The sequence below is a fragment of the Fusarium venenatum genome (assembly GCF_020744135.1).
Source record: "Fusarium venenatum strain MPI-CAGE-CH-0201 chromosome Unknown EDB82scaffold_1, whole genome shotgun sequence".
In the NCBI taxonomy this organism is placed as follows: Eukaryota; Fungi; Ascomycota; class Sordariomycetes; order Hypocreales; family Nectriaceae; genus Fusarium; species Fusarium venenatum.
Window position 1 is genome coordinate 8971014 of NW_027072129.1, and position 13466 is coordinate 8984479.

The 13466-nt window shown below is 48.7% G+C and overlaps 5 protein-coding genes and 1 non-coding gene across 6 annotated transcripts; 4 read left to right on the forward strand and 2 right to left on the reverse strand.

The window, feature by feature from the left end:
• Positions 1-3513: 3513 nt before the first annotated feature.
• On the forward strand, positions 3514-5446 carry EDB82DRAFT_491084 (uncharacterized protein). Its single transcript, XM_025725800.2, has 3 exons — positions 3514-4320; positions 4373-4669; positions 4725-5446. The coding sequence occupies exons 1-3, from the start codon at positions 4001-4003 to the stop codon at positions 4972-4974; spliced, it is 867 nt and encodes a 288-aa protein (XP_025588280.2). The 5' UTR covers positions 3514-4000; the 3' UTR covers positions 4975-5446.
• Positions 5425-9458, forward strand: EDB82DRAFT_565332 (Aldehyde/histidinol dehydrogenase). Its single transcript, XM_025725789.2, has 7 exons — positions 5425-5800; positions 5849-5939; positions 5987-6356; positions 6409-7397; positions 7472-7538; positions 8457-8588; positions 8672-9458. Exons 1-7 carry the CDS (start codon positions 5690-5692, stop codon positions 9420-9422), a joined length of 2511 nt encoding a protein of 836 aa, XP_025588279.2. The 5' UTR covers positions 5425-5689; the 3' UTR covers positions 9423-9458.
• On the forward strand, positions 7896-7981 carry EDB82DRAFT_t27. Its single transcript has one exon. It is a non-coding gene; the product is annotated as a tRNA-Leu (tRNA).
• Position 9459: 1 nt separating the features above from the next.
• EDB82DRAFT_491093 (uncharacterized protein) lies at positions 9460-10678 on the reverse strand. Its single transcript, XM_025725766.2, has one exon. It carries the CDS (start codon positions 10543-10545, stop codon positions 9517-9519), a length of 1029 nt encoding a protein of 342 aa, XP_025588277.1. The 5' UTR covers positions 10546-10678; the 3' UTR covers positions 9460-9516.
• Positions 10679-10700: 22 nt separating this feature from the next.
• EDB82DRAFT_491094 (uncharacterized protein) lies at positions 10701-11357 on the forward strand. The gene has a single exon (XM_065608383.1). It carries the CDS (start codon positions 10907-10909, stop codon positions 11183-11185), a length of 279 nt encoding a protein of 92 aa, XP_065465863.1. The 5' UTR covers positions 10701-10906; the 3' UTR covers positions 11186-11357.
• EDB82DRAFT_543926 (Metallo-dependent phosphatase-like protein) lies at positions 11256-12959 on the reverse strand (the record flags this gene model as incomplete). Its single annotated transcript, XM_025725755.1, has 3 exons — positions 11256-11285; positions 11335-11487; positions 11538-12959. 3 exons carry the CDS (start codon positions 12957-12959, stop codon positions 11256-11258), a joined length of 1605 nt encoding a protein of 534 aa, XP_025588276.1.
• Positions 12960-13466: the final 507 nt, after the last annotated feature.

Here is a 13466-nt window from a genome sequence, read left to right on the forward strand (position 1 = left end):
GTTAGGTTAGTCTGCAGGTATGAAGAGAGACTCCTTCGCATTTGTCTCTGGACAGATGTGAACGAGAAGTAATGGGGAACGGAATTGGATTAACCGTATTGTCGATTCAAATCAACCAGCACGAGACAGATTGACTGACTTGGATTAAGGGCCACCACAGACAATGACAAAAGGGGGAATTGAATCTATGACAGACATGTCTAATCTAGAGGTAGAAAGGATCAACGCTGATCTCCCAACGCATCTCGAATTCAGCTGCGACTAGGGCCCAGAAAGAGGAGGGAGAGTCAGTCAGCACAAGTACAGAGAATAACGCAACAACGTGACCGCAACACAGCACAGCACAGCACAACAAAGCAAAGCAAACTCATGGCGTTCAAAAGAACTGATAACCGGGGTTCATGCCGGGGGTCATGGAGATTAGGACGGGGAGTTGGCGTGCGATGGCTTGCAAGTGGATATATTTGAGCTTGGCACCGAATAATAATCCACCCGCTTTTGAGGCCTAGCAATTTAGGTCCTGGACTCGACAGGGGAGTCGACAGGGAGCTTGACCACCTGTGTGTACTAATAAGGTGCTGAACGTAAGGTATACGGCGAATACTCATAGGTATGTAAAAACTTTCATCATGATCAGAAAGGCACGCCCGGATAGTGCTAATACCAACGGCCAGCCTGCCCCTTCAGACAAGGAAGGAACAATAATGGTTACAGCGGGTTTTTAGGCGGAAGGAGGTGCGCCAAGCTTGCCAAAACCACCCCAATACAACAATGGATTTTGCTCTTCTGTTTCTGTCTATCAAGTCTCTGAATAATAAGCAGCGATCCGATGCCTGTCTCCACACTGGACATGCGTACAGTAACCGGCTTCTTTTCTGGTTCACAGAAACAGAACAAACCAAACAGATAGCAGATATCAGACCGGCCCTGGTCCGTCCCGCCCAAGACTGTTCTCAACTAGTCAGGAAGAGGCTGTGGGCTATTATCGAACAAGCTTTTGACTTTGGTTGAATCTTGGCTATTAGTGGTTCAGCTTCCAAAGAAGCAACCCTTCGTCGCTTGGAGCCTGTCGATCCTCATCGTATTGAACCATATCGAATCGATCCCGAGTCTACTTTAGCTTGCGTGATTCGTGCCTCGTCGCCGGGTTTGTCGAGATGGATCACTTAGAAATAAGGGCAGGCCTAACAGGATGAGTTTTACGCCAAAGATGGATAATGCCTCCAAAGACCCCTGCTCGTTATAAACATTAACGGCGGCGGAACCATCGGTGCAACCTCTTGGCAACAATATTGGTGACCTTGGCTGATTCGGCTGTGGTTATAATAGAGCCATATGACACGACACGACACGGGGATGCTGGTCATTTTGTTCTTTACAATTCCACACACCGGTCACTTTCTATCACTTTCGCTTTTGTTGGGCGACTTGACACAAGAGCCCAAACAAAACAACATTGGAAAAAGCCCTGGAGCAACTCTGCAATGGCACTGGTAAGACTTGTCTTTGAGGCTGACAAGGAGTGGAGGTGTTGAGTCAAGCAAAACTACCGAGGCACGCATGTCTTAATTGCCGCAGTTTGCAAGTAACCTTTCACCTCGCCTTGTCCAGTTCAAGATACGTATGTGCTGAGAAAGAGGAAAATCTGCACAGGAAAACACAGAAGCTTCTAGTTTAAGCATTCTTGGAACGCAAATTTCATCTACTAATTGAGAATAGCTGAAGAAGAAGCAGATGGAGAAGAAAAAAATGACAAAAAAAATTCCCGATTTAAGGAACAATGAATGAAAGATGGGTTGTGGAACAGATGCATGGAACTCACTCTCCCACATCAAGAAACACCCATGACGATCAAAGAGGTCTAGAACGGTCTGTTTTACCCACGCTTTGAGCCTTAGGGGCATCAAAAGCGACCCGCCTGCACCGCACGTCCATCATCAGTAAGACCCCCTGTCAGAGAGAGATCCAGCCTGTTAGCCTGTTCAGGAGCGGCTCCAGAGAACACGGTCTCGAAGTCTGACCCCTGGTTCTTGGCTGTGTGAGACTTTTTGCACCTTGAATTTTTGGCGTTACAAAACGCCCAAGATTTAGACCTCTGGTCGATAATGGGTGTCTGATATTGAATTTCATACCGAAGTAGGTGGGATGGTATCCACAATGAAGAGGCAACGTTTTCGTTTTCTTAGCCCGTCTACAATAAAGTTGGTTCGGCCGAAATGATTCTTTCGTGCAGAATAATTAATTGTCCGGTCCATAGTTTGAGCTTGGACTTGAAGCCCCACGACGTCAACTGAACAAAACAGTTGAACCGCCCAGAACTTCCTAATCCCGAAGCGGTGTGGATCGTGTCGCCTGTTCTGAGGTGAGACTGATAGGACAGGCAGATTTGGGGTGGAAAAGCACAGTCATCAATCCATTCTTATGACAGCTTCTTCCCGTTCAGCCACTCCGTTGATGCTGTGACGGCGGAGTTTCCCCTGCACTAATTGATAAAGTGACGCTGTGGCTGACTTGACTGCATTCTTTGTATGTCGGGTTTCTTTTTTGCTGAGCACGAGTTTTCAACTTGTGGTTTTGGTTCATCACAGGGTCATGCATCACAAGAACTATGAGAGCCTCTTTCATCGGTTGGTTAAGTATGGCAATACTTATTGAAAATGCAATACAATAAGCGCTGAGCCGTTATTCTGATTAGCAGCGGCAATACATATATTGAAGACCGTTCCATGAATATGCTGGACTCTTCTCTGTTGACAAGCATTTCCGAGTGTGACTATATAGTACATCCAGTGGTCTACCAAGATATGCAGGGGTCTGAAAGAACTTGACGGCCGAACCGGGGCACAGTAAAAGAGCGCTAGGAATGCCCTCACCTAGAAAACGATCATGGAAATCTTGGTTCAAGAACCGATTCAAATCAGTGTTTCGCTCGTATGATCCATGTTTTCATGATTTAAACCTCCATTATCGATATAGTTAGTCGCTAGTTGACCGATTCCGCATGTAATATCTGGCATGATTCTCAGTATGCAAAGCGGCGGTACAACAACATGAGCTTCTTCATCGTTCAACTCATGGATGATCATTGTCTGTTGGATATCACAACTGAGCCCATTCCTATCGTCACTCGACTGATAGACAGTAGCAGGCGGCTAAACCTTGACAAGATTGACCATGAACCAACATACGGATACGATTTGAAAAACATCGGTTCAAGCCGTACTTCCGGACGGGAAGATCACATTAAAATTCGAATCTGCGAGCACTTGACGGCAAAAAAACAGGCGGCTCAAATCCCTGCTGTTCAAGCAGCTTGGACTCATGAAGGCACATCGTCAACTGGATTCTTCGCCTTCTGATTGGTCAGTGAGACTCATGAGGTTGCAGCTCCAACTTCTGGTCCAGCCAATCGGGCCCTCTCGTCAACATCGAGCATCTTACCTATTCCACCCGGGCGCTTAACAGAGGAGACGAGTGGTGATGGACAAGTAGCTCTGCAACACCATTGGCTACACTTTAGATGCTCGTGGTGATTGACATACCTAGTATCACTCCAGACGCCCGCATCTTGGTTGCCGCTCACAGGCTGTTACAGGCCCCTTTCACACAGGATCACAGTGATGGCACTGGTTTTCATCAGCCATGAGCCTCTCACAGCTGGGAAAATCCTTGTGCCCCCCCTCAGCAGTTTACTGTAAGCGTGCGTATGCGGTTCCCTCTTCAGCCGATCCGTTGCGCTTCTGCTGGCCGCCTTGAAGGCCCTTAAACCGCTGCCCACCCCCGACCTGGCCACTTGAACGGCTCCTCTACATCCTCAACTGAGATTCACAGCTGCCGGTCAGCCATAGCGACGAACCAACTTGGCGAGCTTCAATTATACACAAGTCTATACGACGATATCGTGTATGTGTAACCGACTATAGCTGCTCCTCTAGCAGCCGACCACAAACGAAACAAAAGCCACGCGAATTTGATCAGATCAGATAAGATAGCTATCGACATGATGAAATTTCCCATCTTCAGTCGCTCATCGCAAGAGCACACAGACAAGTCGGCAAAGCCCAAAAGCTATAAAGTCGTATTCAGAAAATGGCCTCGCCTGGCGAGAAAGGCGGTTTGGTGGCTGATGCCTCTCGAGCTGATCGGAGTCGTAGCCGCTCTGGTTATCTTTGGCATCTCTCAACCCGATCTCTACCGAAGCGATATGTGGAATATTGGTTGGCAACATGATCCTCCGCTCAACTCGAACCCTGCCATAGTCCTCTACGCTTATGCCAACCATCGGCCTTTACCCAAGATCGCCCTTGTCTGGACAAGAACGTGAGTTTCTGTCGGGTTCTATTATATGAGATTAACTGACATGGAGAAAAAGATTTACCGATTTCAATGTTGCCATCTCGGTCATCTCGCTCTTCTTTCTTCTCGGCAAGCTTACAGCCTTTATTATGAGGTGCTGGTACCCAATCTTTGCCACCTTTATCAATTGCAGCTTGGTCGCTCTATACGCCGTTTGCACCTACGGAACCATTGGACCCGACTACGCCGATTCGCGATATCCCGCACCTGCAGCCTGGTACTACCGTTTTGGATGCGACATTGCGAGGCCTTATGGAAAGTATAAGAGCTGCATGATCGCCAAATACTCTCTTGTGCCGGCTGTGTATATGCTGTAGGTTACCCTTGAGAAAAGGATACACGAACGAGATATGCTGACGATCCTGTAGCTTTATATATGTTTGTAGCTTGGCCTTGTCAATCTATGCCCTCCTTCCCAACAAGATCAATGATATTTCCGACGACGACGATGAGGAAGAGGGATCTATGACATCGGAACCGAAGGACAGAGGTGTTTGGGAAATGCACAACATGAAGACGCCTGATGCTCGAGCGATGCCGTATACTCCTCGAACACAAGCATTTCATACTTTGGATCGCCAATTGCCGCTGCGGTCCCAACAGAACAGGTACGGGTGAATGGGCGAATGTAAATATTAAAACCCGACGACCGGAAGATATGTGTCTATGGCTGGACTACTATCCTTAATTAGCTTGGGGTGTTTTGGAGTTTGGGATGATGATATTGGATACCAAGAAACAATCTTTGAGGCTGAACAAGGCACAACTTTCATACTGTTACATATTTTTTTCTATCTAGCTTGAGAAGATAAGCATTGTATGCTCTCATGTCATTTGATAGCTGCACTAAGACTAAAGAATAATCACATTGGTCTTGATAAATGGTTATCTTTCGCAAAGACTTGCCTATTTCGCTGATTTGTACGGCCCGGTCAATGATGAAACATGGAGAAAGCTTGAACAGCTGCCAAGATGAATTGTCGGTCGGTGTCCAAGCTTAAAGAGACTTATAAAAGACGCAAGTCACTGACTCACTAATAAATTCCCACCCAAGTCCTGTCGTTGCCGGTCCCGCCGGAGCCGATCTTGGTGTCTTAGGTAGGTTCAGTGAGATGGATGCCGGCTCCGGGGGAGGATTTTAGTTCTAGTTCTAACGTTACCCCACGCAAACTTGAACCGGGAGCTTTAACAAGACGTCACCCCGCCAGTATTTGCCAACTTCGATATCATTTATCATTACATTTCAGGTCATCAATAGTCAATAAACCGTCCAATTGACTAAGTCTGATATCATTCTTTTCCAGTCAATCGGAAATATAGATACTTGGTCACAATGGCTCTTCTTCAGCGCTTGGTTGCTCCCTCAGCACGAGGTGCGCTGAGGCAATCTCCAGCTATCACCTTGATGATAACCCGAAAAGCATCCAACGCTTCTCCTCCAAAGGTATTTGTCATTGGCAGTTTATATAGTTGCAGCACTGAAATCCTATAGCTTAAAGATCCCTCCCTTCTCAAACAGGATGTCTGTTATGTCAATGGTGAATGGGTCAAGGCCAAGTCTGGCAAGACATTCAAAGTGAATGGTGAGCCTCAATCTCCCCACCACTTCTGCCACAAACTAACGATCTAGATCCTTCCACTGGCAGTCTCATCGGAACATGCCCCGAGTTTGACTCCAAAGACGCTCAATTAGCTGTTCGCGCTGCTGCTGATGCGTTCCCTTCCTTCCGCAACAAAACAGGCCGTGAGCGCTCTAAGCTGTTGCGCGCCTGGTATGAACAGATGATGGCCAACGCAGAGGACATCGCAAAGCTTATTACATGGGAAAATGGAAAGCCCATGGCTGACGCCAAAGGCGAGACAACTTATGCTGCCAACTTCCTCGAGTGGTTCAGTGAGGAGGCGCCACGAGTATATGGTGACACAATTCCCAGTTCAGTGCCTGGCAACCGGGTTTGGACTATCAAAGAGCCCGTTGGAGTTTGCGGCTTGATTACACCGTAAGAATCACTCAATGTTTATTGAAGATTAATGTTGACCTGACTTCTCTAGATGGAACTTTCCCGCTGCCATGATCACACGAAAGATCGGACCTGCTTTGGCTGCAGGCTGCACAGTCGTTGCAAAGGCTCCTGCCGAGACCCCATTTACTTCACTAGCCCTGGCCGAGCTGGCCCACCGTGCAGGAATTCCCAAAGGTGTTGTCAACGTCATAACTTCGCATGAGAATACTCCCGAACTCGGCGAGCTTCTCACTTCTGACCCCACCATCCGCAAGGTCTCTTTTACTGGTTCCACAAACGTTGGCAAGCTTCTTATGAAGCAGTCATCCGGTACCCTCAAGAAGCTCTCCATGGAGCTTGGTGGAAACGCCCCCTTTATCGTCTTTGACGACGCAGACGTTGATGCTGCCGTGGCTGGAGCCATCACCTCCAAATTCCGATCCTCAGGCCAGACCTGTGTCTGTGCCAACCGAATATACGTTCAGCGCGGCATCTATGATGAGTTTGTGTCCAAGTTTACTGAAAAGGTCAAGTCGTTCAGTGTAGGACACGGCTTCGACCAAGGCGTTACACATGGACCTCTGATTCATGACAAAGCTATTGAGAAGGTTGAGGCTCATGTCAAGGACGCCGAGAAGAAGGGTGGGAAAATCACCATCGGAGGTAAGCGACTCAGCGACCTCGGTTCCAACTTTTATGCTCCTACCGTCATCCGCGATATGACCCCAGAGATGGACATGGCCTCCCAGGAGACATTTGGACCTGTCGCTGGTCTCTTTCCCTTCGAGACGGAAGAGGATGTGGTCAAGATGGCCAACAACACTGAGGTCGGACTGGCGGGTTACTTCTTCTCCCGCGATCTCGAGCGTGTGCACCGCATTGCTGAGGCCCTTGAGGTGGGCATGGTTGGTGTCAACACTGGTCTCATTTCTGATGCTGCTGCGCCATTCGGCGGAGTGAAGGAGAGTGGCTTCGGTCGCGAAGGGTCGTTGTATGGTATCAGTGAGTACCAGGTCACCAAGATGATCACATATGGAGGCATGGGCAAGCCTCTTCAGTCATAAGTACAAAGGGTATACGGAAACTTAGTTTGTTATAATGAAAAATAAGAGTACTACATCTATTGAGTTATGAGAATGTATCCACGATTTCCGGCTGGTATCAAGGGACGCATATCATGTGAGTGAGAACAGTTGATGCAACAAGGAGTATTTTCAACTCTTTATGAGTACATACTGGGTTTTTAACCACTAAGTGATGAATTAACCTTCACCGTTTAGCCTATGATGTAGTGCAGCGCTCAAGGAATGTCGGAGTAACACGATATACCATATGGCTTCGCCCCCTCTATAAGTTATCAGCGAAAGCACCACAGGCTCTCGGTTTGTTGTCTCAGTCTCTTGCAATTTTATATACTTTGAGAGCATAATGTCAATCAGGCAGCTTATCTATTCAGTTTGACGTGTGCTGATGCTTGAGTTCCCACAACCAGCCAGGATACATCACACACAACACAACACCAACCCGTAACTCGACGGTCGTGTAGTGTAGTGGTTATCACAACTACTTTAAAAATCCCATTGTATTCGCCGTTGGTCGCAGGTTGAACCCTGCCACGATCATAAAGCGCATGAGGTGGTGTTGTCTGTGATGCATCCATATCATTTTTTGAACCACATTTTTGCGGGGGAACAAGGTAGTGTGGCAAGGCTGAGGAGGGGCCACCATAGCTTACTAAATTCATGAAAACAATTCAAGAGTTACTGATGATCTAATATCTCACAAATGACAACGTGGAGACCGAATTCTGGTGTTTCAGCTACTGGGCCGTTGTGGTAGATGAACGTAAGGTTACTGTGTAAGAAGTGCCCAGTCACTTAACAAGCGTACCGCAACTGATTGAGTAAAAAATCCAGATCATTTAATCGTCAATTGCAATAACACAGAATCATGTTGATTTAGTTGTATTTGGATAAATCTTATGTTCTATGTATATCTGTAGCCAATATCGTGTAAACCTCATGTAAGTGTTGGAATGTCCAAGCAATTCCTTATCTTATCACCTCGTAGAACCCACCACGAACTGACGTCGTGCAGGAATTTCGATCTTTACCACGACCTACGAAACACGCAAAACCATTTTAACCACAACACACTCTTTAGAATGGCAATGCCACGAGCCAATGGACCTTTAAGGACTTGTCTGCGCCAACTGGTGCGCTCAGAGGGGTATGTCCCATTACATATTCCTCTCCATCTACAATCTCAACCCAAATCATGCAATTGATTGACTGACCTAACCGACTACCCAGACCAGCTCCTCTCCGCTCGATAGCCGCCAGTCCTCGCGCATTCACCACATCTCATGCGCTTCTTAAGAAGCGCAAGATCTCGGCACCTGCCAACAGTCCCAATACCGCCACTGCGAAGGCCGCTGCGGGGTCTATGAACAAGGCCGAGTATGACACGGCTAAGGTGCCCATGCCCGACCCAGAGGATCCTCTCGACTTTACAGCTGTTATTGCTGCATACGCACCCATCGATGCGCATTTCAAGACTCAACTTGCAGGCATGATTCATGGCGGTCGCTTCAACCCAACAAACTTGGGTTCGTTGCCCGTGGCTATCAAGGATGAAGAAGGTGCCGACGCTTCGTTTCCCCTACGAGAGCTTGCGCAGGTTGTTCCTCGATCTGGCCGAGCTATTTCGCTACTTGTCAACGACAAGGAATACATTAAGCCCATCATGTCAGCAGTGCAATCGAGTCGGGAATTCAACCAGCAGCCTCAGCGATCAGAAGACAACGAGCTTGAGCTTCTCCTCAAGGTGGAGCTAGAGCGCAAAGACGATGTCGAGCGACGAATCAAGGAGGCTGTTCAGCAGTGGAAGGACCGCATCCGTACTGCTCGATCACGACATGAAAAGACGCTAAAGGACTGGAAGAAGAACGGCACCGTGCTTCCCGATATTGTCAAGAAGGCCGAGAAGGAACTGCAAAAGGTGCAGGATAAGAAGATGAAGGACATCGACCAGGAAGAGGCACAGACAATTCGTCAACTATAGATGCACAGACTGGCAGCCGTAGGATAGATGCAGAATATTTGTAGTATTACATATCGTGACAAGTACACTGATCCTAAGATCTAATCCGTATTTTTTAAGCGTTTGCCTTTCCACCCTTTCCACCAGCGCCCTTCTTATCCAGAAGAGACGTCAATTTCGTCTGGAACGAGTTGACGTCGTGGGTAGTGTAAGTCTCAGATCGGAGATGCCATGAGCGGGACACTCCGACAGGGTCTGATGCGAACTTGGGTGTCTCGTGCTGGCCCTGAATAGCTCGCTGTGTAATGACCTGACGGATAGCCTCCTCGGTTTCGGCAATGATAGGGCCCGTGATCTCCTTGCCTTCTGCTTTGGCCCTTCCTTGGAGGTACTGCTCGGCAGCCTTCTTGGCCTCAGTATCAGCGAAGAAGCGAATACCGCTGGCCTCGATCTCGGAGGCGTAGTATTTAGCCTGGAAGGCTTCTGGTGCACCGACGTGGTCTGCTGTGCCGAGAACGCTGAGGTTCTGCATAACAGTAGCTGACTTTCCAGAGGCGGTGCTTGGTGCAGCAGGGGCGAATTGGTTGATAGACTCGAGTGTGAGGGATGGTGTGTACTCGGAGCGCATGCCGAATCGAATGCTATCTTCGAAAGACTGCTCATCAGGATCCAGGTTGTTGAATTCGTTTCGGTCCCTGTTTCTATCCTTGTCGTCATCATCCTTTCTTCTGTCGCCTCTATTTCCACCTCGACCTCCACGGCCCCGACCTCCACGTCCACCGCGGCCTCTGGCGCTAAAGCCGCCTCGGCCTCGACCTCTTGTCATAGGCTGACCAGTTCGAACAGGCGAGGATGAGCGATCCTGGGTTGAAGATCCTCCCCTGCCCCCAAATCCGCCTCGTCCACGGAAACTGCCACGACCCCTCAGACCCCCTCGACCACGCAGGGGCAGGCTCTTTATGTCGATGACCTTGGGACCGCCAGTCTGAGCGGGACGAGCAGCCGGCCTCGGGGTGCTGGGACCATCGGCGGCTTGAATCTGTGAAGTCGAGAATTGGCGGGCGTAGTTTCGGAGAGCATCCGAGGCCTGCTCGAGCTCTGGCCTTGTTCGGTTGCACACCGAACGGAAGGCGTGACGTTGCATTTTGGTGGTGATTGTCTGGTGTGGTGAAGCTGATTGTCGTGATTTAGACGATCAATTTTCGACGTCTGCTAGATCATGACTAAGCCAGTACACCCCGCATTGACCAATCACATTTCTTGGCCGTATTGACATCGACTTCACCATAAAAGAACAAGTCATGAGAAGTGAGTATATAAACAAAAAACAAATTACTAGGAACTGCTTGTACTCAGTTCCTATTGCTATGCACAAAACCAAGATCCCAGATCTTGCTATAAGCCCATGAATAACTCTATAGGGTTGTACCCTTCCAATCCTCCCATCAATCCTTTACAAATGCGCCAAGCATAGGCCAATCGTTCCCAAACTCCAAAGCGTATACATGGCAGCGCTGTTTAGGGCCTTGCGTGCCTTTCAACCATTTCAGGTTGTGTGTTTAGGACAGTTACGTCCGTTACTCGGGGCAGAGACAGTGACTAACGGCTGTCACACCGTGATACTGGGCCACTGCGTACGGAGTATACTTGTTCTTGGCTCACAAGGCCATATTCTGGACCTGAATCATACTCTTGCTAGAGTTGATCTGTTTGCGCTGTTCTTTCTGCTTAAAACAATTGGCTGTATCTTCCAGGTCGCCCTCGAATTGCCATCATTGGTGTAAAATGAATGTTTCGTAATGGAGGAAGCTGGCATAAAAAAAAGTCGGATTCGTATTTGCGATATGTACATCATTACATGCTCTGAGGTTGAATCAAGGCGGGCTGTAGTCAATTAGCAGGAATTCAAGATATCGTTGGCGTTTAAACATACCGGACTGTTAAGCATGTGTTGGCGCTTGTTTCGGCTCTTCTTAATATGACTCTTGAGAGCACTCGAGTCGAGAGGCTTGAGAAGCTCAAAGCTACAGAGTAACTCAGAGGATACCGACATAACGGCGCCCCAGTTATCAAATTCACCGCAGTACTACGCGAGTTAGCCTTTGATTCGAGGGAAATTGGGAGGGAACAACTTACATTGGGGGCACTGAAGACCGTCACCAGAACCCTATCGTTGAAGAATTCATAGCCATCCTCAACCACCATGTGCGCTCGACAGATGAGATCAAAATCATGTACTGCCAAAAACTCTGTAATAACCCGTTTACCAAAACAATAACTAACGCCTCTTTCGTTGGCTTCCCAATCTTGCTCCATGTCGGCAGGATCAGACCAAAGAAGATCGTTGAGCAGCCCATAATCGGGGACGTCAGTAGGTCGAGCAATGTTTCGAATGTCGTCCATGTGGACCAGAGCTGGTGACAATCCTCCGTGAACACAAAAGATCTTGCCGGCGACGATCGCGGCGATGGGAAGAGTGTTAAAGCAGTCAATAAACGTCTTCCAGATTTTGACATTGCACCTTCGCTTGCATTCGTCATAAAAGCCATAGACTCGTGTGACATTGGCGCACTCGTGGTTTCCTCGGAGGAGGAAAAAGTTTTCGGGGAATTTAAGTTTATAGCAAAGCAGCAGCAGGATTGTCTCCAGTGATTGCTTTCCTCGATCAACATAGTCGCCAAGGAAGAGATAGTTTGAGTTTGGAGGGAAGCCACACATCTCAAACATTCGGATAACGTCAGTGTACTGCCCGTGGACATCACCCACAACCTTGACAGGCGCATCTAACTCCAACAAAGCAGGTTGCGACAGGAAAACCTCTCTTGCCCTCTGGCAAATAGCAACAATTTCGGCGTTCTTGAGACAAACGCTCTTTGTTACTTTCCCAGCATAACCCGCATCCAAGAGTCGCTTGATAAAGTCATCAAGATCGATATCTTTAATTTCAGACATGGCAACGTTGGAATTTCCCTCGGCCTTGGACTCATCAGACGGACCATTATTGACTGGGTTAATGGTGTTTTCGCGCTTCACCAGAATCGACTGCCCCGGAGCTTGCATGTGCGCGTTGGCTCCAGCGTTGACAGACGGAGGCTGATCGGAAACGTGATCGACTTCTCCCGATGCTTGCGCGGCACTGACATCGTGGTTGCCGCCTTTAGCGTTACCATGAACGGGAGAGGGAGGGAGCTGGTCCTCTCCGACGGCGGAATCTGCGAGAGCCGACTCGGATGCTGACATGTCCGTCCCGGCAGTATTGAGGGGAGGGAGCTCGCTACGGCTCAGTCGAGACGAGCTTGAACGTCCATGCCTACTGGCACGCCTTTCCTCGCTCTTAGATTCGACTGGATTCTCGCCGTTGGACAAGACCTTTGAGTTCCTGGGACTGTCCGATTTGCTGCTGCTGCGGATCTTTGATCCTAGAGAACGAAACGAGCGTGAGGATTCCTTGGTGTCAGATCGACTAAAAGATGGGTAAGACTGAAGAGGTCCATCGGGCCCGGCAGAACCGGAGCCCTTTGAGCCAGATCCACCTTGACTGGAGTTGTTGTTTCCCATGATATTTGTTTCCGCGACTCTAACCAACGATGACTCAAACTGAAGTTTGGCTGGCTGGCTGACTGGCTAGCGGGTGGGTGTGCGGGTGATGCGGTTCGGATAATTCGTAACAATTCTTGGCGTGGGCGCAGGTGAGATGCCGGCAACCGTTAAGACCAAGGGAGGTGTTAAGGAGGGTGAAAAAAGCGATCGAGGGTTAGGAAGAAGGAGGAGAAACGTTGACCCCTTGATGCGTCCGTTTTGGGCAGTTTGAGAAGATGCTTCAAGTTGAAGCACTGCTGTCTGTATTTTTGGGTCTAGATGTTGGAGTGAGTCGGCGGGTGGATTTTGCGGCGATGATGACGTCGTGTGATGGTCCGTTAACGCCGGGATGAGGCCGGAGACGATATAAAGCGCGAACCGAAAGGTGATCGGAGATAGTGCTGAATGACAAAAGACCGAGTCTGAGTCTAAGAGATGGCCCAAGTTAGGGTAATTCGCTTCTGATAATGAGGGAAGTTGAGTGAA